Source organism: Struthio camelus, chromosome 26 (genome assembly GCF_040807025.1).
Source record: "Struthio camelus isolate bStrCam1 chromosome 26, bStrCam1.hap1, whole genome shotgun sequence".
Lineage (NCBI taxonomy): Eukaryota > Metazoa > Chordata > Aves > Struthioniformes > Struthionidae > Struthio > Struthio camelus.
Window position 1 is genome coordinate 7,912,908 of NC_090967.1, and position 25,107 is coordinate 7,938,014.

A 25,107-nucleotide genomic window follows, 5' to 3' on the forward strand; every position below is an offset into this window, starting at 1 on the left:
CAACTTCCTGGAGTTGGGATGGGAGAAGGGCAGCCTAATCGTGTGGCCCTGGCTTGGGATTGTCCTGGGCAGCTGGCTTCATGCAGGCTAGAAATGTTCTACACCATGAACCACTCTGGGGCAGGGAGGAGAAACCTGAACAGGCCCTGCCTTGCAGCCCCCTTTGGAGCTGTGGGGAGCTGAAACAGCTGGGGAGTAGCCTGAGCCAGGCACAAGGTGGGGGCACAAAAGTGGGCCTCCGCGTGGGCTGTAGCCCTGCATCTGCAGCCCCAGCGCAGCGATAGCCACTCTGCCGTTCATTAACAAGCTGAAGGGACATGTCCTGCCTTTGCTTAGGATGTGAAATGCCATGGGGAACAGAGGGGGACGAGCAAGGGGGGTCAGAGGCATTCTCATGTCTGAGTCTATTCTCCAGCGCCTTGCCCAACCTCATCTGAAACAACTCAAGTGATGGAGCTCCCGGCACTTCCCTTGGGAGATCATTCCACAGTCTAATAAATCTCTCTGCTAGGAAATGTTTCTTGATAACCAGCCAAATTTTTCCTTTGCTCAGTTTCATTTAGTTATTCTTAGCATCAGAGCACCCAAAGCTGATCCTTCTTCCTCCTCGAGGGGCTACAATTTCTCCCTTCCTCCCATAGTCCCAGTTTTAGGCTAAGATGCTGGCTCAAATCTTGACCAAGAACATCAGGGTCTGGCCTTTTCCCCGTGCTTTTCAGCTTGCTTCTTGAGTCAGCCTTGCTGAATGTGTTGTGCTTTGTTCTCTGAACTTCCCTTGTCGTGTATGTGTGTATACTTTTGTGTGTTTGTGCACGTTGCAGAGGTGTGTGTGTGTGTATGTGTGTGGCACAGAAAGCCAGAGCTCTCCTTCTGTAGCTCTCCTGATTCCAAGAGTCTGGATCAAGGGGCTTTTGTATCAGCCTAAAATCCCAGAGCTTTTCCTCTTTCCTTATTTATTTTGTTGTCATCAGTGATCCCAGTGGTCCCTGCAATTTTCTCCGATCGCTCTGTTTTGGGCAGTTTCTTCCACGGGCAGTGTAAGCCTGCAGTTTGCTCTCCTACTCTCTCTTACCTTGCCCAATGCCTGTTTCAAACCTAGTTTATTCACTCGGAGCCTCTTCCATGACTTCAACAGACTTTGGATGGAGCCTGCAACTCCCTTGACGGTGTTTCTTTGTCTTCTTCCCTAGGGTCTGCAACACGTCCGGATTTCATAACATCTGCACCTTAAATTAGTAAATCTTTCCTCTCCTCTCCTCTTTTCTTTTTTTTTTTTCTTTCCTTTTTTTTTTAAGGCAATTTACAAGGTGCTAACAAAAATAAAATTTAAAAAATCAGGTCTTGCACAAGGGCTCTGGTGGACATTTCCTCTATATCTGGGCAGAAAGGTTGGGACAAAGGTCTACTGGAACAGGCAATGTATATCGTTCATGTACCTGGGACACATGCTGTTACCAAAGCTAGAGCAACGTTGGGTTGGTGTGCATCTGCAATTGCACATCTAACTTGGCACTTGCTGTATCCACCACAGGTTGTGCGTTCCTCACCTACTGTGCCAGAGACTCTGCCATCAAAGCCCAGACAGCACTGCACGAACAGAAGACTTTGCCAGGGGTAAGTCGCAGTGAATTGTGCCTGCAGCTCATGCCCTGGGCTGGCGGACAGGGCTTGTTGGGGGAGGGAGAGCTGGTGGAGAGCTGACTGAGATTAATTTTCCTGCTTGTGAAAGAACAGCATGGTTTGGGGGTTAGGACAGGGGTGCGAGGCCGAAGCACGGAGCTGCTCCTCACAGAGGTGCTGCTCCGGTCTCCGTCCTGCCAAGGCTGCCCCGAGTCACTCCCAGCCAAACCCGTTTCTGTGCTGCTCCCTGGCCCGTGGCATGACGTGGCCTCTCCAGCTGCCTGCTCCTGTCACTGGGGAGCTGGGCGCCTGGGTGAAACGCGTGGGCCCAGCCTGCGCAGCCATCGCGTTGGAAACATGGTAAGAGGCAGCACGAGGCACCAGACCCTTTTCTTCCAGATGTGCAGAGCCTCCTGGTGCACCAGTTCCTAGTCTGCCTCAGCTCTGCCAGGTGCCTGGGCAGGTTGTTCAGCGGCTCTGCAGCACCTGAAACGGTTTTTAGTGCAGTGGCTGAGTTGGACCAGCTTCTCAGATAGAGAGTGCCCTTGGCACGTCCCATCACTTGGAAGAGAAATGGGTTATATAGGTGAGACCAGAGTGCTGAGCCAGCCGTGGCAGTCCCTGGGTCCTGCTCCCTGTTCAGCTGGAGCTGGGAGCAAAGTGCCAGGGAAGCCCAGGGGATAGGTGCTGCACATCAGCCCCTGTGTCGCAGAGAAGCCCTCTGCCTCCCTGGGACCTGCTGCTGAGCTGACACGAGGTTTGAGTCATTGCCACCTCCATTTTGGGGAGGTGCGTGCTGGAAGGATTCCCTTGTAGGTGAGCAGACAGAGGAGTTGGGTACTTATAGACGGAAGCTCAAAGGAGGCCGGGAGTGCTCAAGGCAGCAGGATAGTTAATGCAGAGCAGGGGTCTCTGGAGAGGGGGTCAGGGATTTGTAACCATAACATTTCCTCTTTAACCATCCAGGTCCAGACAACCTCCCTCTCCCCTCGCGACTTCCCCATACACACCCTTTTCCATATTGGTTCACCTGTGCTCCGTTTGTGCACGGGTCTGTGTTGGCGTCCAAGGGCAGGAAAATGCACGTGATTTAATTACCACTTAATGGAATCTTTACTGTTACCAGCTATGGATGTTTCAGGTTATCTCAGGGCAGCAGAGGAAGAGTGCGGATAACTAGGTACTTGAATACTGTTTGACTTAATTTTCTGTGAGCGAAAAGCTCAACCTTTTGGGATAAAGCAATGTAAACTTCTGTGTGCGTTGGTCCAGGGCAGAGCTGACAAAGTCTGTAAGAGCAAGTTGCCGAGTGTGGGAGCGGTATCTCTCTATGGATGCGGGTTGGGTCGTGGTGCAGTGCTGCATCACAGTGGAGAGGAGACTGACGTGTCCCTGTCTAGTACCTCTAGAGGGACCCTCAAAGGTCACTGGTGTGAGGCTTAGTGGATTCGAGCCACTCTCTGTTTTGCTGCCGTCCTACATCGGGATCTGTTGCACATTTCACTGTTCTCTATCGTTTGTACTCCATGTTTAGAGAGTGTGGCATGAGGTCCTGTTTAAACAAGCAATGCAAAGCACATTTATCTGAGATGGGGTGATCTAAAGGCTTTTCATATTTAGGGAGGCATAGGAAATTGCTTGGGAACAGGAAGAAGTGTTTGCTACCTGGCACTTTCAAGCACAGTAGTCTTCGGCCAGTTAATGACCTACGTGCTGTTCTTGGTTTCAAGATTAGCATGAACTTGGAACTGTACATCTTCATGCTGGCAATATATCACTTCATCACATTCGATTTCTCTTTAGGAAATTCCCTCTGTGATCAAGAAGGCCGGATTCTCTTTGGTCATTTTAGTGGTCACTTAGAGATGGTTACTACCAAAATGAAACAGTCCTCCAGGCTGAGGTGGGTAGAGTTGATCTTGACATGGAAGGGGCTGGCTGACCTCAGGTAGCTTTCAGTCCTATTTGCTTTGCTTGGTTTGATCATTGTGTCTGTGTAGCACCACCCATCCCTGTGACCCAAGTGATCACAGAGACTACTCTGGAAAGGAAGCACCGTCAGGAGCTCTGGTCAACTGATTGTTTCCCTCTTTTAGGCACAACATCATGAAATTTCTCCTCTGTACATTCATGTTTAGGCTATCTTATGATGAACTCTGTTGCAAAGCATCTCACCAAAAATATAGCAAGGACCCTAGCACAGGACAGAGAACAGAATGTGCTGAACCAGGCCATTGGGGTTTAAGTAAATGGGCCATAGTATGGTAAGCAAGCACTTTCTTGTTTGTTTTACCCATTTACCATCTCTTTATTACACATAGCAACAGCAGGAAGAAAGCTTAAGGGTGTGCGTAACATCAGTGTAGAGTTACACAAACCTTCACCTGAATGCATGACGAAGCATCGGCAGCTTGAGATAGGATGGAGCTAGCGTAGAAGGCATTTTGTTGGTAATCCTACACTTGCCACTGTATTGCAAAGCAACCATAGATGCTGCAAGTACCTTCTTCATTGGTCTCAGTGTAGAGAGCAGTGGCTGATCTCAACAATTCGTGAATCCAAATAGAGATGAATGGCTTTCTTAGCCCAGAGTGGGGATTTGATAAGGCCAGATGCAAGGAAATGCTTTGATATGGTTTCTGGTAGGTCCTCAGGCTGTGACCGGGCGGCTAGACAGATGAAGTGGAACAGGACGCTTGGGTTGTCTTTCCAAGTCTGTCTCTAGGTTGGCACTGTGCCTGCAGCTGTATTGCTTACGCCCTCTGTGCCTGATGCTAGGGATATCAGTGTATCCAGGAATGCTGCCACAGTGTTCCTGCAGAGCCGCACCTGCAGTGTGGCTGTCCTGAGGTTTTATATTGTTGCCCATTACTGTAAGTTTTCCACATAAATCAGTAGGAAATCACCATGGTCTCTGCTGGCTCTTATGGCATTTCTGGCAAGTTCTCTTTGCATTGTGGTTTTTACTTCACTTGTTTATTTTAAATTGGGAGCTGTTGGGTGTCTGCTAACTAAACAAAATACAAGAGTTAAACCCAGAAAAGCTTTTGTTGGATAGGAAGGTGTAGCATCTTTTTCCAAAGGTAGCTAGATTTTGGGCTCGCTTTATCTCCCACCGGAATTTGTTCCCCTCATCCGAGAATGCCCTGGTCCCAGCTCTGCTCTGTTTCTTCCCAGGCTTTATAGTTTGCATTATATCAGAGGAGCCAAGTCATCACTGCAGTTCAGAGATCAACGTTCAGGCTTTTGTGGAGCTGGGGCTATGGATCCACGCATGTCTTTGTGAATAGAGATCATTCAGTGGACTTTGGAAGCAGGTGTGAGGGGAGAGAAAGAGTTTCATAAGGATTGGCGTGCTCAGGATGTAAAGCGAGAAGACTGTCAGCTGTATTTTGTATCATCTAGAACTTGTGTTTGGAGATACGAAACACCTGTGTTGCCTGCAGAGCTGGCGAATTGCTCTCAGTCCAGTCTGGCAGTAACAAGTGCACAGCACTTTCTGTTGAGAAGGAAGGATAGAGCTTCCTAGAACGGGGACGTAAAGGGCATCCTTGGGGAGTAAGCAGCAGTGTCTAATCACCCAGGCTTGCTGAGGAGTTGAAAAGGCCAAGTATCCGTGCCCTTGCTGATGGCAAGGGCTGGGGAAAGCAGGATCGGTGCTCTGCCTTGTGGCCGTGGGAGCCTGCAGAGATCCTGTTTTGTGCTCCCCAGTCTTGCTTCGTGAGGACAGGCTGGGGAAGTACGCTCCAAAGACTAAGCGGCGATGGAGGCAGATCTACCTGAGGAACAAAACAGAAACCAATCCCCTCTGTTGCCTGTGTCTGCCCTGTTAGGAGGACAGATGCATAGCCCAGGGAGGCTGAACAGAGGCAAAATCTTTGGATCTGAGAAGCAGAGAGAGCATCAGGCCCTCACCCTCCTTCCTGAATGCCTTGTGCTCCTCAGCTGCCAGCCAGCATAGCGGTGCAGTGCTTCACCTCCTCCCTGCTCCCTGGCACGCTCCTCCCCGGCTGGGTGAAACGATATTATATCTCAATAACCCATGCCTTTGATTCGTGATTGTGCCTTCACTTTGCTGGGTTCTGAAAGGAATTGGAGAGGTTATTAATGACACGCAGTGATCACACACCAAGTTAAAGCTTCTCACTAAGTGAAATTTGAGGGAAAAGCAGCCAGCTTTTCAATATTTCGCAGAAACGCTTTGTGTCTCTTTTCATTTGCAGCCAGACAGTTGCAAATTGCATAAAATTGCTCCTGAAGAAGAAGGGGGAGAAGAATAGAGGGAGGGAAAGGGGGGAAGGTTTTTTTAAAAAGTGATTCTTCTGGCAAGGTATAGTTACAGTTTTATTTCTATGCAGAACAAAGAAGGGCTTACTGAAAGGTAGGCAAGTAAGTGGCAGAAATTGGTATTGATCCAAGCCGGGAATATGGGCAGTTTAAGAGCAGCGGTGGGGGTATTGAAATGCGGCTACATCAGGGGGAGAACTCATGGATGCAGTGAGGGCTTGGGAACGCAGGGACACAGGAACGGAAAATTACAGAGAGCAGCAGCATTAGAGCAGAGAGAGACTCTGGGAATGCACCAGGGGCTGAGATGCAGCAGCAGTAACTCAGATGGCTGGGCACAAGGATTAATGCAGAGACAGCAGTACCTGGGCGGAGGGCATCCCTGTGGGCAAGCTGTCTCCCACGCTGTCAGGAGCCAGGGCTCCCCGTGGGCTGTCCATCAGGATCCACTGCAAGTGGTGATATGATGGGACATGAGTGACCAGAGAGGTTTGGTAGAGGTGTCAAAGCATCGCATTCTCCCCTCCCCTCCTCTTTTGTGCAAGTGCTGGTGTGCAGCCAGCCCAGGGCAGTATTTCTGAAACAGCTTCTTCATGTGAATCCCACAGGCCATTGCAGCTAGCAGGGCTGGGAGACATGCTGAGGAGCAGAATTGAGGGCCTGGATGTTTGGGTGGGGCTGAAGCTGGGCTCCAGTTGTTGCTCCTTGATGTGGTCTCTACAGTTTGAGTCCTTGGACCGGGCAGGGTGGAGAAGCTTCTCCCACATCCATCCTGCAGGTCTGACAGAGACTATATCGGTGAATTCACGACAGCCACGCAACATTGTCAGTAGAAGGTAGCACTGCAGAGAGCATGTTGAAATGATTGAAATGGCAGGACATGAAGGAAGTGAGCCAGAGCAGCCCCTGGCCAAGCAGCAGCTGAAGTGCCCGCTCACTGCAGAGGAAGTTGCAAATACTTGGTCCTTTGGGAGTTTGGCTCAAGGGGCTGAGAACCAACAGCGAGGCAAGGCAGCAGCCCTGCAAAATCCATACCCTGAAGAGGCAGAAGGAGAGCAAGCTGCCAAGGCAAACATTGGCTCCTGCTGCCTAGAGAATCAGAAAGCTAATGAAATTAAGGATCAGTACCCGTTCCCACACGCTACCCAAAAACACACATGCAGGCGCTCTCCTGCCCTCCCTCCCCAGAAATTCCTGCCCTTTGCACAAATGGGCACTCGCATCTCCTCGAGCTCAGCGCTCAGGCTTTCGTCTCCCAGTGCTGGCATCTTTGCTGGTCAGCAGACTCCCACCTGTGCTCATGAGCACATGCAAACACATGTGTGCATGTGCATGCACACACACACAGACACACACACACACACACACAGACACACACACCACCCCACACAGACCTTCATCTTTCCAGAGGCTCCACACCGCTGAACGTGAGTGCACACCGCATGGCCAGCGCCTGCTCAAGGTGCTGTCCACCAGGACCCCGGGTCCCTTCCTGCAGAGCTGCTCTCCAGCCAGGCAGCCGCAGGCTGTATAGCTGCAGGGTGTTACTGCTTCCCTGCTGCAGGACTTAGCCTTTACCTCTGTTAAATTGTATGAGGTTGCCATTGTCCCTTTCTCAAGCTTGTTGAGTCCCCCCGAATGACAGCCCTGCCCTGCAGCGTCCTGACCGTGCTTGCAATCTGACATCGCTGCAGACCTGCTGAGGACATATGTGGGCCCTTTGTCCGGGCTGTTAGTGAGGACGTTGAAACGTCTTGGCCTGGTCATAACCATGGAGAGAAGCCACCAGTAGCCAGCTGGACTAGGTGGTGGTGGGCACCACCTTTTGGGCTTGGCAGTGCAGCTGGTTTCTCACCCACCTTCTCTTCCACCGATCCAAGCCACAGCTCACCAGCTGGGTGAGGAGGGCGCTACGGGAGGCGGCATCTTAGGCCTTGCTGAAGTCGAGGTGAGCAGCATCTGCTGCCCTGCGCTCGGCGCGTGGCCCAGCATCGCGCCGCAGTGGCAGCCTGTTTTCACTCCGTTCTTCTCGGGGTGCGTTTTTGTTAAAGCAGGAGGTGTTCGCATCGCTGCGAGGTTGGTCGTTGGCAGAGTGCGGCGGCTGCAGCCCTGGCTGTCAGGAAGTGCGCGGCCCGTTAGCGGTTGCCATGGGAACGGGAGTTAATCACGGCCTGCGCGCGGCGGCTGGGGTGCAGAGGTCCCCGGTGCCCAGCACCGCGTCGCCGGCCTCCCGTTTCGCAGCAACAAAAGAGTATTAAATTAGCAGGGACCTCTCTCCCCCCAGTCACTGTAATTAAGCTGCTGTGGGGGAGGGAGCCGGGGGCGGCGCGGTGGCCTCGCGGGCCGTCTCCCGGTTGGAGCTGATGGAGAGCGGCAGACGCCACCATGCTGCAGCCGGTTCCCGCGTGTTGCGAGGGGGGACGTGGTCCCCACCACGTCCCCTTCCCCTCTCGCTGACCCCCTGCCGCGTGGCTGGGCCGCTGCTCTTCGGGGCGTCTCCCGGCCTGGCAGGCTCCCCCGCTGGGGCCGTGGTGGTGCCCGGCCTTGCGGGAAGCTGCAGGAACGGGGCAGTCAGGCGCCTCCCCCCCACCCGCCTCCCTGGCACAGAGGTAGCCGGAGCACAGGTAGTGGTAGCCCGCCCGAGCAGGTGCTCCCAAGCGCTCCGTGGCAGCCTCAGGGACCTCTGGAGCCATGTGTGAGGCTTGTGCGAGCTCTCTACAGACCTTTGCCAGTTTGCGTAGGGCCTCGGAGGCTCCCTCCTGTGAGGTTGGTGCATGGAGGCTGCAGGACCAGGTATGCAGTGAAGCAAGGCCAGTGATGCACAAGCGAGCACAGGGTAGGGTGAGTTTTGGGCGTCTTCTCTGCACAGCCTGGCCAGAAGACGAAAGCAGGGCAAGTGTGGCAGCATGGACTTTGTGGCTTCTTGGTGTTCCTGTTGGGCTGACAGTGCTCCCAACCTTCCCTTCTGCAGCCTTCTTCAGCTTGCTCAGAGTGACGTGGTAATCCATCTCACATCATCGTATTCCTGCTCCCTGTAGGCCTGCTAAACGTTTTCCACCTTGCTCTGGATTGGGAATTGTGCCTGCGGTTAGGGCCTTCTTGGGTAACACAGGCCTGTCCTTGTGGAAGCAAGATCCTGCAGCTGATGCAGGACGATGAGCCTGAGTACCAAAGCGTGCGTGGGTCTTTGGGTGCATGGCTTTCTGCAGGCTAGAAAGGACTCTTGGGATCTTGACGAACTTGAGAGAGGAGCTCTTGGGGTCTGTTCCTTCAGCCCTGTCTTGCAAAGGAGCAGGAGGACGTTTGGGTCCATATACTGCCAAGACCATATACTGCTGTTCCTTGCACTGCTGAACAGTCCCCTTGAAAGCAGCAAGGTTCTCACATGAATTTAGCTCAGAATTTTTCTTTCTGTTGCCCCCAGGGAATACTTAGTGTCCTAGTGCCTGCAGAAGAGGCTTTGAGGAAGTTGGCCCTTTCCTCTCACCTTAAATCTCCTTTGACTTTCACTGAGACTAAAACACAAGTCACAAGAAGAGATCAGGGCAACAGGGAAGATTGGCCGATGTCCTCCTCGATGCTGTGCCCTGCGGTGCACTGAAGCATTGAGGAAGGGGCCCTGTGAGGACAGACTGACCATTGACTCCTGAGATGCGTCCGCCAAACCATCATGCACATTGCTACGCTGGGCTGGCCTCCCCACTGGTTATCTGATGTTAATGCACAGTAATGGTGCTGTCACTTCCATAAAGATATCAGAGAGACCCAAAGGCTTTCTGAGTCACAGCGATGAGGTGCTTGCCTTGCTCACAGGGCAGCACTAGCTGGAGCGAGGACAAGGATGACGGAGCGCGTTAAGGGAGGAGGAACACAGGACAGCAGAGACCCCGAAAGGCACAGCGGCCGGTCTGTGTGTGTTGTGGGCCACACGCTGCTTGGGTGTCTGTGGATACCTGCATGCAACTCTGCTCTCACTCAGCCCTCACCTTTGTTGGAGGGGAATTGCTTCCCCACTCTGCCTGTTTGTCCTCTGCTGGGGTAGGGACAATACCCCTCCAAGGAAATCAGTTGTGAAATCAGTTGGGGTTTATTCACTCTTTTCCTGGTGATACTGAGCAATGGGGTGCAGTTCTTCCACAGCCTGCCTTCCTTATGCAGAAAGGAAAGGCCTTCGTTATGGGGGCAGGAGCCCTGTGGTTTGAACTCCTGGCTTCATATCCTGCTTCTGCTGCAGACCTCCTGTGTGGCCTTCATCTGCTGTCTGTACCTTGGTTTCTCTACCTGAAAAATGGCACTCACAATGATCCTTGTCTCCTTCAAATGGGACGGGGGCGGGGGGGGAATGAATTTCTAAGCAGCCTTTAGAACTTTGCTGGAACAGTGCTAGGTGGTAATGTTGCTAATGTTTCTGTGTGAGGCTGAACTACCCTTTCACCCTGAAGGATGGTCCTTCTGGGCAGGATGGAGGTACCCTGACACATCAGTGGAAAGATGTGAGCAGGAGGCTTGAGCACTGAGGCTGGCACCAGTCCATCATTGCTTGCCTTCCTGATCAGAAAGAGAATCCAAATGTGCAAATTGGCATTTAGATGCATGTGTTCTGCACAGCTAGAAGTGGTTGTGATTACCAGACAGGGCATTTCTAACTGGCCAGCAGAGGACCAGCCCATGGAAAAACTGGAAAAGCCCAAGACCCCTGAACCTCATTCTGCCAGTGGCCTCGGATGCCTTTTGCTTCCTGAAGTCCCAGAGGAGCCAGCCTGCATTGCGTGTTTCATGCTCTCTGCCTCTGACCCACTTAACGCTATGAGGTTCCCCTGCCTTGCACCTGAGGGGCTATTCTGCATCACTTACTCATAATTAATAGAGAGCAAGCCCTGCCGTCCCTAGGGGCTTGCTCCCTCTCTCCAGCCTTCGCAGTCTGAAAGCTGAGGAAGCAAGAGGTAGTGGTCGCTGCTCCTCCTTGGAGGCTGTGGCTACTGGGTGGTTGAGATGACAGCTCGTGCAGGGCCTCAGGCTAAGCATGGGGAGAAGGGTCTTCTGGAGAAGAGAGAAACATTGTATTTTGGGTGAAGAGAAGCGTTAACTCTGGCACCAAATCCAGACCTGTGATACAGCCTTTCTTCTCTGCTTACCTATTCCTATATCATCTGGATCTGTATCTCCCTCTTGCTGACATTGATTTCACCTGAATTCTGTTTCGAATTTGGCCCTTTTTGAGGCACCCTGGCTTAGGGAGCCCCAGGGTTGAAAACATGGCCTTGAAGTCAATAGCTGAGCTTCCTCTGACTTTGGGCCAGGATTTTTCCAGCAGATCCATGATCTGAAGAGTGCTCCAAGAGTGGGATCATTTCCTTGAAAGCAGAGAGGAAGCCTGGACTCAGTGCCCTTTTTTTTGTATGCTCATCAGACCCTGGGGGATGGGGTGGGATGAAATTTAGACACTGTCTCACCAGCAGGGCTCTCATCACCACCTCTTCCCTGGAAAGCTGCAGTGCCTCTTCTCCCACCCAGGATATCCTCACTGCTTACTGAGGGGGGCACAGGAGATGTGGATGCTGTGCTTGGTAGCATCAGAAGGCCTTTAATGCTCTGCTGGTCAGCATAGCTTTGGAGAAAGCGAGCTGCATTGGCTGCGTGTGAAAGGGAGCAGCACAGGCAGAGAGGCTGCAGGCTGTGGAGGGGAAGTGCAGTTGTGTTTGGAGAGAGAAGCTGCACTTCCCACCTGGATGTGGTGGAGAAGCTGAAGGAGGGCAGGGGGACCTCTGTCCCCTCCCATGTGATGGCCCTTGTTGCATGTGGCTCGGGAAGGTTTGTGCGTCCAGCGGGCTGCGGAGCGTTAGCAGCAGGTGGGAAGCGAGGAGAAGTGCAGGGGAGGGGGCCAGGGTGGGAGGAGGTGGCCCCATGCTGGCCTGGCAGGATGTGCTAGATGTTAATGGGAGATTCTTCAGAAATGAACAAATAGGTTAATTTTTAATGCTCGGCTAAATAATTTAATGAGGAAAATTAAGCTCAGCTAGTGAGGCAGGCAAAGCCGGATAAATCACTGGCTTAAGTCCTCCATGCCACACGTGTGTTCATGTGTGTGTGGGGGGGGTGGGTCTGTGTGGTAGAGGCATGCAGGGCTGCCTGTGCACGGCCTCTGCTTGACCCTTGGGACCTGGGGTGCACCTGGCCTCCATGGCTCTGGGGCCACCCGGGCCTGCACAAGTATGGCTTCCTTGGACCTAGGTATCTTCTCTGTGCACGCTGCAGTTGATGACTGGGGGGGGGGGGGGGGAGGCCACAAAAATTTGCATTTCCAGCGTTTGCTGTGCAAACCAGGAGCGTGTCCTCCCTCCTGTGCCCTTGCTCCCTTCCTGCCTTGGATGGGAGGGGAAGGGCTGACCATCGCTGCTGTACAGACTGAGCTCTTCATCCGAGACCTGCGTACAGAGCTGAGAAGCCTCAGCGATGCCTCAAGGCCTGTGGTGTTGAGTTAAAGCAACTGTGGACTCTGTCTGCATTTGTAGGCTCACCCCTCTTGCTTGAGGGGGCCTTTGGTATTTCATTTGTCTTTAATGGCAGCATGGGACAGCAGGACGAAAGCTGTGGTGTTGTGCCAGGTGTGGAAGCCTCCAGGTGTCCAGTTCTCTGCAAGGAGGCCCCCACCTGCCTCTACCTGGCTGGGTGACTTCCCCTTCCGTAGGCACCTGCTGCTCTTCCCCACTCCTCGGCACTCATTGCTGCCCTTTACCCCCCTCTTCCAGAGCAGAGGAAGACCAGCCCAGGACCAGACCTCGCTCTGGCAGCTTTCAAGCCCACTAGAGCTTGCAAGGGTGCTGGAGCTGCGCAGCCTTTGGCTGGGGGCTTGGCCGGGCACTGGGTGCTGCATTGGGGGGTGAGAGAAGCTGTGGCCACGGGTGCAGAGCCACCGGGCACCAGACTTGGTCCCCCCGTGGCAGCTCCCCTGCCGCCGCTGCTGCCATGCTGGTGTCCTTGTGGCCGGCGCTGTCCAGCAGCCCGCGGGTCCCCATGGTTTCCCCATGGTGTGTGTCCCCCGTGGTTCAGGTCCCCATGGTGTCCTCCCATGGTGCCTGTCCCCCCACGGCATGTGTCCCCCATAACCTGTCCCCCACAGCATGTCCCCCATGGCATGTCCCCACGGCTTGTCCCCATGGACAGATGGACGGGGGGGAGCCCTCCCCGGAGAATGCATCGAAATGTGTCTTTTGTGCAAAGCGGAGGGAATGCCCCCAAGAGCTGGTTTCCATGGCAACCACAAATGTCAGGTTCCATGTGGTGAACCACGGTTTCCATGGCGACGGCGCCTTCACCCAGGGTGCTGGGAGCTGGAGTGGCGGCCGTGGGGGAGGGGGACGCGGTGCCCCCGGGCACCCCGGGGGCCGAGCCGGGAAGGGGCTCCGGGCGCCCCGGGCCGCGCGTGGCCGCTTCCTGGCGGTGCTCCCCGCTCCCTTCCCCCAGACGGATTTGCTCCGCGCGGGAGCTGAGATCCGAGCCTTCCCCTCCATCGCCGGTCCCATCTGTTTAGCTTAATCCTGTGTTTGCTTCCTGGTCGGAATAAAGCCATTTCTCCATGCTGTGGGAGCGGTGGGGAGGGAGGAGGCCAGCTGCCCTCCTGGCTCCATGCCGAGCCCGGGGCCTCGCACCCCTGCTGGGCACCGCTGGCCTCTCCCACCCAAACACCCTGGCCTCCACATCCGAACACCCCAGCGTCCACCCCCCGATTGCCAGCCTGGAGTGGAGGGGCAGCGGTGCCTCGACCTCCCTGCTGCCCGCAGCCTCCGCTGCAGCGGCTGCTCCACCGCGGGCTGGTCCCAGCTTTGGCCCTTCGTCCTGGGCTGCGCCAGCTCGCTGCCCCCAGCGGCCTCTGGCGCTTGGCCGCCTGATGTCGGCAGGCGTGTCAGCTGCACAGCAGATTTCAGTTTGATTTTTATGACTCGAGTGCGTTTGCTGTTTTGTTGTTTCTGGTTTTCCTGGGGGAGCTCCCTGTGAGCTGGGGCAGACTAGGCCTGGACCTGCGAATCGTGTGCAGGTCTTACCTCAAATATTCCTTATTATTGTTGTACTATTAAATGCACTGACTCAAGCCGCTGTCAGCCTGTGTGCGCGGTGCGGAGGGAGGCGGAAGGAAGGCTCTCTGTGAGCGAGGAAACCTGCCTTGCGCACCCGTCCTCGGAGGAGCCCCTGGTTCGGAGGGCTCCTGCTGGCCGGGGAGGAGGCTGCAGCGCGCTGTGCCCCGCTGCCTGCAGGACAAGGTCTGCCCTGCTCTGCTCATCAGCCCTCCAGCTAGGGCCTCCTCGGAGCCTTCCTTTGCCACGGCTGCGTCTGGAGGAGGCGGAGGTTTGTGCGTGCCCAGCGTTCCCGGGAGAGGTGTTCACCGCAGGCCAGCATCCCAACAGGAGAACGTGCCTGGTTCCGCGTGGGCCCTTCTCCCTGGACCCTGGTGGCCGTCACCACCCCCGGGTGCCCTTATGCTGCAGAGCAGGCAGGCAGGGGAGCCCGGGTGCCACCGCCACCCGCCCTGCGCCATCGGCAGGTGGGCCAACCTCTAATCCTTGGCGTTTCTTTTTCATTGCAGATGGCGCGCCCGATTCAGGTGAAACCCGCAGACAGCGAGAGCCGTGGAGGTAGTTGTCATCTCTCCTTGTTTACTCGTTGGTGGCCTTGTGGTTGGGAGGGGATCAAGCAAAGAGACCCAGGGTCCTGACCTGGCCTTGCTCTCCCCGCAGTGAAGTGAGAGGTGGTTTGTGCGCGGCAGGGCATGTGGGGGGTCTAGGCAGGGGCTCGCACGGGAGCAGCGGCAGCCCGCCCAGTTACGGCAGCAGACATCCGCTTTGGTGCACGGCTTGGGGTCCTGGAAGGCATGGGCAGCAGGAAGGAAGTTTCCTCACTCCCATGCCTGAGCAATCCTGTAGAAGCCCAATCCTTGCCTCAGCCCTGGCTCCCTAACCTGTTCAGCTTGCTGCTGCACGCCTGAAGCTCCCCTGCTTGCTGCTGACCCCTCTGCCCCCCGGCGCTGTTGGACTGTCTCAGCCCCTCCACCTTCAGGCCTGCAGCAAGCCCATCTCGCCTGCCAGCAGCCAAGTGCTGCCTGCAGAAAACAGCGTGTGACGGAGAAATAGCGTCTGAGGGGAGAGGGAGGATCCTGAGTTTTGGCCCAAGATGGAGGTGGTGTCAGCCTGCAGAGGACCGGCTGGGTTAGAGCAGCACACGCTGCGCAGCTCAGAGCTGGAAGACTGAGAGCAGAGAAATTTGTGTTAATGTACTGGGAGCTCACGCCAGCTCAGATGCCTCCTCCAGGTGGAGAAGGTTTGCAGCTCCAGCCCTGTGCAGATTTATGAACTCCTTTTGTTGCTTTTCCTTGTCTTGTTGATGCATTTCTTGTCCTCCTCTTCCATTCCCACACATGCCTTGTGCTGTTGGCGCTGTCTCTGAAGGTAGTTTGTTGGCGGGGAGGGGAGACCGCTTATCCCTGTAGGGCAGCATATCCTGTATGTTGTGTTTAATTTGGAGGGCTTTTGTTTTAAATTTTCAGCGGTCATTGCCAAGCAGTTTGTTTGTACTAACTTTCAACTTTTGCACCAGCAGAAACATGATATAGATATACAGATATAGCTAAGAGTGTGTGTGTGTGTGTGTACATGCACACATACACATTAAAAACCTACTATTTTATAAATGTGTGGGTGCATATGTGTATGTGAGCCTACTTTAAAAAGTCGGATCATTTTTCCAAATAGAACCTGTGACTTTTCATATTTACTCAAGGGATTAGACACCTGACTTTTACTGAAATCTGGGCATTTAGCTCCCTTGGGCCACGATGAAATCCCAGCCATACCAGCTACTGACAGGTTCCTTTTGCAAAGAGCCAGTGGCTTAAGCATACAACCTCAGCTGAAAGCAGCATGCCTGGATCGCGCAGGACTGAACATGTCTCACCTGACTTCAGCCTCCTGGGCCCAGGGTTGGTCCCTCCCCCTCAACAGTATTTTTAAAACTTTGCCTCCATATGTCTAGTGGATTCAGAATTTGAGGTTATTCCTAATGATTCCTAACATTGTTCTTTTTTTAAAAAAAAAGCGCAGGGGGAAGGTGGTCTGACACCTCGCAGCATTTCCCAGCCCCTCCTGAGGCGGGTACATCCGCGATGCCCCGCAACTCCCTGCGGGCAGCACTGGGCATCTGCCTGTGTTTGGAAAAGTGCTAAGCGTATAGCAATGGCTGATCCAATAATAATAATAAATAAATGTCCCATTTTGCTCCTTGTAACTAATAGCCTGTTATTCTACATTTCACTCCATCAGCTTCCCTGGAATCAGTTTTCTAATGAAAGGCTACTATTCAGCATGAGTAAGATGATCTCAATCTGCCCACTAGTTATTTTTGCCTTCCGTACAGCAAGATGAGCTTTATTCCTAAAAAAGAGAAAAAAAATTATCCTAGTGTCTATTTTGTTAATTATTATCATCTTATATTATGAGCAACTTTCACCCCAAAGTATCTTGAATGCTTCCTAACCTAGCAGAGCTGTGCAGATAGAGAAAATATATATTAATGTTAAAAAAAAGGTGTTTCCATTTCATTGGTCTGAAAAGGAAGATTTATTTTTCCACCTCCCACAAAATTGGTGCAAAAATGGCAATTTTTTTTTCACCTTTAAAGGAAAATGCAACAAAAAAGAAATCACACTTTTTTTTTGGCACCACTTGTTTCTCATCCAAAAATGCTTTTTCTGCTTCCAACCTGCTGGGGTTTTTCACAGGAGGAAAAAAAAAAAAGACCTCTCTTTTTTGAGTAAAATTCTCTTCTTCCTCTCTCTCTCTCTCCAAGGATTGCTATTTTCCCAAATGGAAATCTCAAAAATAGCCATTATTTTTGAAGTGTTGCAAATTTGGGCTGTTTCTGTAGCTCAGGGCAGAAAGGCAGCAGTCTCCGTTTTTTCCAAGCCTTCCCTTTTATCCCCAGCAGCTTCCCCGCTGCACCTACACCCAGCCCTGAGCCGCAGGTACTGACAGGGAGTTGCCCGCAAGCCCTGGAGCTGGCTCTGGAGACTCCGATGGCCTGGAGAAAGGCGGATGGATGGGTTCTGTGCTCTGTGCTGTGCCCAGAGCCCTGGGCAGGGCTGGCTCTTAGCTGGGCTACTGCTGCTTGTGGAAATGAGACCAGGCAGCAGATCCAGCCTGCTGAGCTGCTCCTCTCAGCAGGGAAGTCGCCAAGCTCATCCGCAGGTCTAGGAGGAGCCACTGCGTAGAGCGATGGCCCCGCGCGGGCCGGGGCCAGGGCAGAGCTGCTGGGACGGGGCGGCTGCGTGCAGCAGTGCCGCTCAGCTCTGCGTTACCCTGGAAGGGGAGCGCCTTTCTCCTCTTCAGTGGCTGACGACTCTCAAATTAAGCACCCTGAATTAAATACGTGAAGCTAGAGCATTGGAATTTGTTTCCTGGTCTACAGGACGCTGGTCCTTGGGCTCTGGCCATGCCCTGGGAAGGCTGCTGCCAGCTATGGGGGTACTGGCCTGCACTGTTACTAGGCGCTGCAGAAGGACGGTACCAGAACAAAGATGCTGCCGGTGTGAGTTCGGAGGGGTCCTGTCCTTCCAACACAGGTTTTGAGCTCACTCCTCCGTTCTGCCCACCGTTGCTCTGGGCCTGGCAGGGCCAGCAGATGGTGGGGGCAGAGGAGGGGGTCTGCGCGCCTGGCGCGACCCGGTGCGCGCTGCCGCGTGGCACTGCTGTGAGCGGTGAGGTCGCCCAAGCCTGCTCGCGCTGCGTTGGAGGCGAGGACGCTCCCCAGGTGCCTGCTGAGATCTGCGGCAGGAGCCGTGGCTGGTGCTCATGAGCGCTGTGCTCGCCGGCGCTCAGCCCCTCGGCCGTCCGGGGCATCGCCACCAGTGACCGCGCTGCACCGGCCCTCCTGCCGCTCGTCCGGCCCGGATTGCACCCGGAGTGCATTTCCATGGCAACTCAACAGCTGGGCATCAGAGGCAATTTTCCTGCATGCAGGACAGCATGGGAAATTGCCAACCAGAGGGTAAAAAACAAGAGCTGGAGAGAAAGTGGAGAAGAAAAGATGGGGGGGCTTGGGGGATGCTGATGAAGAGGGGAAAGGGGAGGACCTGCTGTGCTGCAGGAGCCTGTGCTGTGCACCCACAGGAGCTGCCGGCCAGAGAGGTCCGCTGAGGTGGGATCGATGGTGCTAGGAGCAGCAACCAGCGGAGAGCCAGTGCAAGGGCTGGCCCGCTCTCGCCGCAGGTGCAGCGCAGTGAGGCAGTTTGGCCACAGATAGGGGAGGCCCACCGAAGAATCGGAAGCTGCCCCAAGTGAGCAGGATGGAGGAGAGAGGAGGGCGCCCGAGTACTGGTTAGGGCCCGCCATGGTGGGAGAGGTCAGCAGCAGAGGAGCCTTCACTGTGTCCCTATTGCTGCAAACAGGCATCCCAGGGGCTCACGTTCTGGAGTCTTCCCCCCATGCAATCTGGGGACCTAGGCTGTGTGAAAGGAAAGGCACTATAAAAAGAAATCCTTCTCTTATGTTGTCAGCAATTTCACCCTCTTCCGATACTGCCATTCTGGGAATTCACAAGCGATTCGAAACCAATAGGTGTGTTCCTTCTTATTTGCCTTTACAGCTTGAGTCCCTAACGGATCGCATTTTCAAGCTGTTCTGCTTAGCCACAAAGGCTGACATTTTTTTTTTTCTTCCAAATTCAAAAAAAGGAAAGCTAAAATTCCCAGATGAACACAGGAACTTTCTGGAACTTTCTCTTAGGAAGCCCTGTCAAACAGCAGAAGACTTGCAGGAAAGCTGCAAGAACTGAGACCAGCGTACACTTCGGATGCGTCTTTTGCAAAGTGCAGGAGGAAAGAACAATTCTTTCGATCCAACAGAAATAATATGAGGATGAAACCACAAAAATTATCCAGGACATTCCAAACCCTTAGAAGACAAAAACAACTTGCAGCTCATGGTTTTATGTTGATTTGATTGCCAGTTGACGAGGTCGCTTTTTGGAAGTGCCACCACTGCAAAGCTGTGGCCTCTCACATCCAACGGACCATTGCATGGTGGAGACTCATGCTTTGGGTGCTGGTGGCAGCTGTCAGGGGTTTGTGTTGAATTAGTCATTAGCCGAAACTGGAACCATTTACCTGGCTCTCCACTGTTTACCCGCTGCTCATCTGCAAAAGCCCCATGTTACACACAACCAGAACCAAAAAGGCCAATGCTGCGAAAGTAACAATACTTCTGTGTAGCTGTGCCCCTTCCCCCCTACAATTCTAGCTTTTTTTTTTTTTTTCCTCATATGACTGCCTTTCCCGGGTGTCTTGACTCTACCCCCACCCCCCACCCCAAGCAGCTGGAAAGGTTGCGGGGGGTCCCTGCAGGGCAAGGGGAGACCATCAGGTGCATCTCTGCATGTCAGTCTTAGTCCACAACTTATTTACTTGTTAGTTCAAAGAACAAAGTATTATTTTAGAGCATCCAAAGTCACTACAAATATTTCCCCATGTGTTTCTCCCATTCATTGACACAGTTCTCCTGCTGTGTTTGCAGTCCAAAGGCTGCGGTATGGTGCACATATCTGGGCAATACAGATTCAGGGCAGAGGAAGGGGAAACACTGCACAAACCCAAGTACCCCTCCTTGCCAAACGGGAGTCACATGTAGCAACCAGGTGATGTTAATGGGAGCACAGAGTTGCTGTTCCTTTGGTTTTCCCTTCTCCCCCTCCACCTTCCAGTAAATTGGCTCCTGACTAGTCCCATTTTCTCCACTCCCCTCCAGTCAGGTCTTGCTCCTTCTCGCTGTGCTATTTTTTGACTGGTTTTCCAACCCTTGCATTTCCAAGCTGATCTGTAGGTGGGGGCAGACACTAGCTAACTGCTAGTGTAGCTGTACAGCACCCAGCTTTTCAGCTCCTGTGCCTTAACTGGGGCTAACCAGGCATCACTGAAGCACTACGCTTTGGATGGACCCAATCAGCTGAATTAGCATCTCCAAAATACATCCCTTGTCATGCAGGCACAGGGAGAAATGCAGGCAGAATAGCAAGGAAAGTGGAAGGGGATGAGATTCCCACTGGTTTAATTATCCAGAGAATTGTGCAAATGGGAGGCCAGGAAATTTGATCTTTTAAAAATACCTGAGACTGTATATTTCAGCCACTTCTGGTGATGTAAATCAGGAGCAGCAGTTTGGGACTGGGTAAGAGCGATCAGCCTTAGCCTCAGCACTTGTAGCCCTGCAGCTCTGGTGGAGCAAGGTGGCAGCTGGGTTACTCGGACTGTCCCGGTGCCTAGCGGCATGCTGCGCCTGTAGGAGCCTGTGCATGTGCTCTGCGGGGTGGTGCAGCCATGCAGCACGTCTCCCTGTGCTGCCTGCACGGTGGGTGTGTGGCTCAGTCTGCAGGGCCCTCTCGCTATTTGAGGAACTGAGTTTCTGAGGGCACCTACTGGGGCTAGGGCCAATATGCAAGCCTGTTCCTGTGCATGCATAAGTCTCCTGTGCCCCTGTGCTTGTCCATTAGTGCTGTGCATGCGCTGTTCTGCAAGGGAGCCCTGGAATGGGAGGACACTCCCGAGTGTGTCTGTGTGCATGTGGGGGAAAGGCAGCGTGCCCACTCACCTGGGTGGGAGCCAGCCGCTGAGCCAAAGAGGATGCATGTGGTGTGACTGTGTCGTGTGTCATCCATCCCTGCCATACACACACACCACCACCCCTGCAGCCCTCTTTGCTCTTGTAGCTCGCGGACCTGCTGTTTTTCGGGTCACTGCACTCTCAAGCGGATAGCAGCTTCTTTGCTATTTTCCCTGACATGTGTCACGTTGCATTGGCTTTGTTTGAAGCCAGCCCCTCTGATTCTGTCGCTGACAATAAGGAGTCGTCTCTCACTGCTCCTCCCGAACTGCATCCTGACACGTTCACTCCTGTGCGTCATTTTTGGCATGGGGGGAGAGGGTTAAGTCTTTAATTGCCATGACCACCTCCTTGCAAAGATGGGGGTCAGGCTGGCACTGAGGCTGGGGTGCTGATGCTGCAGGAATAGCTGGTCACAGCAGTCACAGCCGCACTTCTGCCGGGCTGGGTGGCATCAGCCACCTGCGTGCTGCAGGGCAGCCAGGCGCCTGTGTGGCCTGGGGCGGCAGGAGGCAGCGCTGTGCACCTCATCCCACCTCTGCTTGGCCAAACCCTGCAGGACCCTGGCCCCACATCCAGGAGGCATTGGCTGGCCTCTCCCCTTGGCCACGGTGGGATGTGGTACAAAACGCCCTCTGAGAGGGGCAACTAGGGGGCTTTTTGTTGGCTCTGCACAACTGTCTTGTTGACGTTTGCCTGCTCCTGTTGTGAGACAAACTGGGGCCCAGGATGCCAGGGTTTATTGCAGGTCTTGGCGGAGAGCTTAGTAGATATACTGGTTACACTGGGGCAGGGAAGGGCAAATGGGAACTAAGATACTGCAGAACTGGTGATCTTGGGTAGAAGGAAAAGGAAACAGAGAGGCCACGGTTCCTGGGATTTATTCACCTTGTATTTCTCCTTCTGTGTTTCCTGGCATATCTTCTGGGCCTCAGTTTCCTTACTTATTGTTCAAGAAGGGTGTAATTGCCCAGGCACTTTTTCTTGTTACCATATGAATTGGATCATCCAAAAAAAGGGCTAATGAAGAGCAAGAAATTATTGAGCCTTCACTTTGCTGTGGGGAGGGGATGACAGAGGAAGCCACAGAAATCTCTGCAGGTGCGAGCAGATCAGGGAGACCCTGCAGGCTGACCCCCAGGGATGCATTTCAGCCAAAAGCAAATTGTTTCCATGCCAGGCATGTTTTCAATACCAGGCAGTTGTGTGCTCAGGTGCCCCTATCCTCCTGCTTTGGACTGTGAGCCTCACAGAAGGTTGATGTTTTTGTGTTTCCCCCAGGGGACAGGAAGCTCTTTGTGGGCATGTTAAATAAGCAGCAATCTGAGGAGGACGTACTCCGGCTCTTTGAACCCTTTGGGGTCATTGATGAATGTACGGTGCTCCGTGGACCCGATGGTAACAGCAAAGGTGTGAACCTCTCTATATGTTGTGCCCCTTTCTCTCTGCTCTTCAGGTCATGCTCGCCTGCCTCGCTGCCTGTGCCTCCCACCTTGCCCTGGAGCGCTTATCTCCCACGCCATCCTTTGGAGCCAGGCTAGAGGAGCCTGCAGCCCAGCCAGACATGGGGAGCAGGGCAGGGAGAGTTATCTGCTGCAAGGACAGCTTGGGGAAGATGGGATGAGACCTGGGTGACGGGGGGGAAAGCAGAGAGGGATGAGTAGCAGCTAAGTTACCAGGATCACTAGTGAGCCATCTGGCTCAATCTGGAGCTGCGCTTTGAAATGTTTTTCACTCCCAATTAGGAGTGCATGAAGAGTTTGGGGAAAGGGGGGGAATGTGGGGAAAAAGTAGAGATGGTGACATCATCTATAGGGTGTATCACTGAAGTGATGCTTTGAGCCCCTTCCAGTTTTTCCAGAATAGGGTACTTGGGATGAGTCAGCCTATTTGTCTCCCACTTTCTCAGGGTAGCCCTCCTTTGCCCTGCCTGAGATCCTGATACTGTGTCCTGCTCAGCTCTGCAGATGGCAGCTTCACAGCAGCCCTGTCACTGCAGTCTCCTGTGCTCTTTCTGTCCCTTTCCAGGCTGTGCTTTTGTAAAGTTTTCATCCCACACAGAGGCTCAGGCAGCAATCCACGCACTCCATGGCAGCCAAACAATGCCCGTGAGTATGAGGCCAGGGTACCTACCCTCTTCCCAATCCTCTTTCCCATCACCTTGTGGAAGGGAATGCCCATCACTGTTGGAAAACCAGGGGATTCCACTGCAGTTTGCAGCTGGTTTGGTTGGTGGGGGGGGGGGGGGGGGGGGGGGAGGGTTACATCCATGCTCTTGTCTTTGGGAACCATCCTATCTCCTGGGCTGGTGTGTGTGTGTGTGTCTATGTCTGTCCAGAGTGGTAGTGACGGCCCTTATGTTTATAAAGACTAAATTAAAGAAAGCCAAGGACCAGGCCATGTATCCATCCTGGAGACAGCTATCTGGAAGAGTTCAAAATAGAGCAAGGTGCAAGCTAACAATTCAGCAATGTGAACAGTCAGGGCTCCAGTGCCTGCACACGCTCTCCGGCCTTCTGTTATCCAGGAGGTACCGGCAGGCTCTGGGGCAGGCTGGGTGTAGGTGAGAATACCTTGTGCCTTGTGTGGGGCTGTGCAACCACAGCTGTGGCCTCTTGTGCAAGTGGAGCTGCAGTTGTGATCCGGTCACTCTCAGTCTCTACCCTGCATTGCAGCAGCTTGTGGGCAGGACAGTGAGTTGCTGCAGCAAGGGTATTTGCAGCTGCCAGGACCTGCTCTGCCTGTCCAGCCAAGCTCATGATGGTGGAAAAATGGTGCTTGTGCCTGACCATTGCCTGGGTGTTCCTGGCTGCTGCCATCCAGACACTTGGCAAATGCAGCCAGGCATGTGCACACCTGCTTGTGCAGCTGTGCCTGCCCCAGTGTGTGAGGGGCAGGGTGGGAAGGGGAAGGGATGGATGAACAGATGGATGGATGGACAGGGAAGGGAACAGCCCAGGTTCCAGGCAGCTCCTGAGCACTTTCACTCCAGCAGTCTTCTGCTCCTCTTCCCGCTCCTCTCTGCTGCCTGTTCTGCCCCATCCCGCCCTGCCTGACTGCTGCCTCTCCGGCTGTCCCACGGCCTCCTCTCCCCCTGCCTCTTCTCTCTGTCTCCTCTCTCTGTGCCTAGGGCGCCTCCTCCAGTCTAGTGGTGAAGTTTGCTGACACAGATAAAGAGAGGACCCTCCGTCGTATGCAGCAAATGGTGGGGCAGCTGGGGATATTCACTCCATCTCTCACCTTGCCGTTCAGCCCATACAGCGCCTATGCGCAGGCTGTGAGTATCACGCGTGTGTGTGGGGAAACGTTGCCTTCTTGGCTATGGGCCAACACCATACCTGGGCTGGAAGACCACAGACAGGGTCTCAGTAGCAAATGTGTGAAAGCTTCCCAGCACCTGGGAGTCCTTCCTGGCTTCAGTTTCTCAATCGGCAGCCCAGTCCCTGCGCATTTCTCTCCTGCAAGGGTTGGCAGGAGAGATCTGAGCCCTTCTCAACATGAGGCTGGATTTCTCTGATGTGATGTAGACTGGCGGAGGTGTCTGGGAACAGGTCAAGCATGACCCAGTGTCTTTCTGCCTTGTTTTGTGGACAGCATAGAGCCATGATTCCTCAGTGATGTCTGCTAGACATGGCAATCTGCCAATTCGTGAGCTCTTCTGGGTCCATGGCACAATCGTGTCTCTCTGCTTCTGGACCACCATGAGAATCCTGAGCCCAACTTCACATGTTTCTTTCTCTGCTGCAGTTCTCAGGAGGGGCCTAGTCCCCAGTGCTGTCCTTGGCTCCAGAGGTTTTTTCCTTTTGGCTAGTGCGACTATGTGGTTTGCAAGATGCTGGCGAGGGAGCTGTGGGTGGCAGAGGGTTGAAGATGTTTTAGCTATCTGGCTCCTTGTCTGGCAAGGCTGGCTGTGCCTTCAGTCTTAGTAAGGGAACTTCATTGCCCTGGGGTGATAACAGTGATTCCCATTGATGTTTGAGGCAGATCCCAAACTCAAGAAAGCCCTGCTCAGCTGTGGTGGAAAAAACACCATCTTCCGGGTCTTCTCAGTGACTGCCACCCTCAGGTCTCTCTGCTGCCAAGTATTAAGCCCATGGAAAATGGCAATTGCTCAAGGCCCTAAGGGATCTTTGTGTCAAAAGAAGGAACTGCAGCTTCCTTTCTTGGGGGACAAAACAAACCTATTTTTCCCACATATCTGTGGGCACCGCTTTTACCTCTGGCTCCAGTGGCAACTTGGTGTGTCTCTGTTCAATCTCCAAAACAGAAAAGGAACCATCCCTTGACTATTGGCCATTTCTTCCTAAAGAACCCCTGGAAACACCCATCACCAAGTGCCATTTAAGTGTGTACCAAGAGCATAGACTAACAAGGGAAAAGAGGCAGTGAATATGAGGGCCTGTGCCGGAGGACTTCTGTCCAGCCCTGCCATGCATGAGCCAGCTGCACCTGAGCTGCACGACGAGGTTGTCGGCTCGTTGGCTCAGCTGAGACATGATCATTCTGATCTTCTGCTGCCGTGGAGATGGTGCTGACTTGTGCATGGTGTGATGAGGAAGGA

General features: G+C 53.7%; 1 protein-coding gene across 8 annotated transcripts in view; it reads left to right on the top strand.

Moving 5' to 3' along the window:
* Window positions 1-25,107, top strand: part of CELF5 (CUGBP Elav-like family member 5) — a 41,972-nt gene that overhangs the window by 7,662 nt on the left and 9,203 nt on the right. For 3 of the 8 annotated variants that reach the window (XM_068920028.1, XM_068920030.1, XM_068920029.1), the window contains exons 2-6: window positions 1,532-1,614; window positions 14,489-14,540; window positions 21,828-21,956; window positions 22,575-22,654; window positions 23,677-23,823. In XM_068920028.1, coding sequence (XP_068776129.1) covers window positions 1,532-1,614; window positions 14,489-14,540; window positions 21,828-21,956; window positions 22,575-22,654; window positions 23,677-23,823 — 491 coding nt within the window. The remainder of the gene's footprint in view (window positions 1-1,531; window positions 1,615-14,488; window positions 14,541-21,827; window positions 21,957-22,574; window positions 22,655-23,676; window positions 23,824-25,107) is intronic. The other 5 variants (XM_068920031.1, XM_068920032.1, XM_068920033.1 and 2 more) reach the window with 3 other exon arrangements.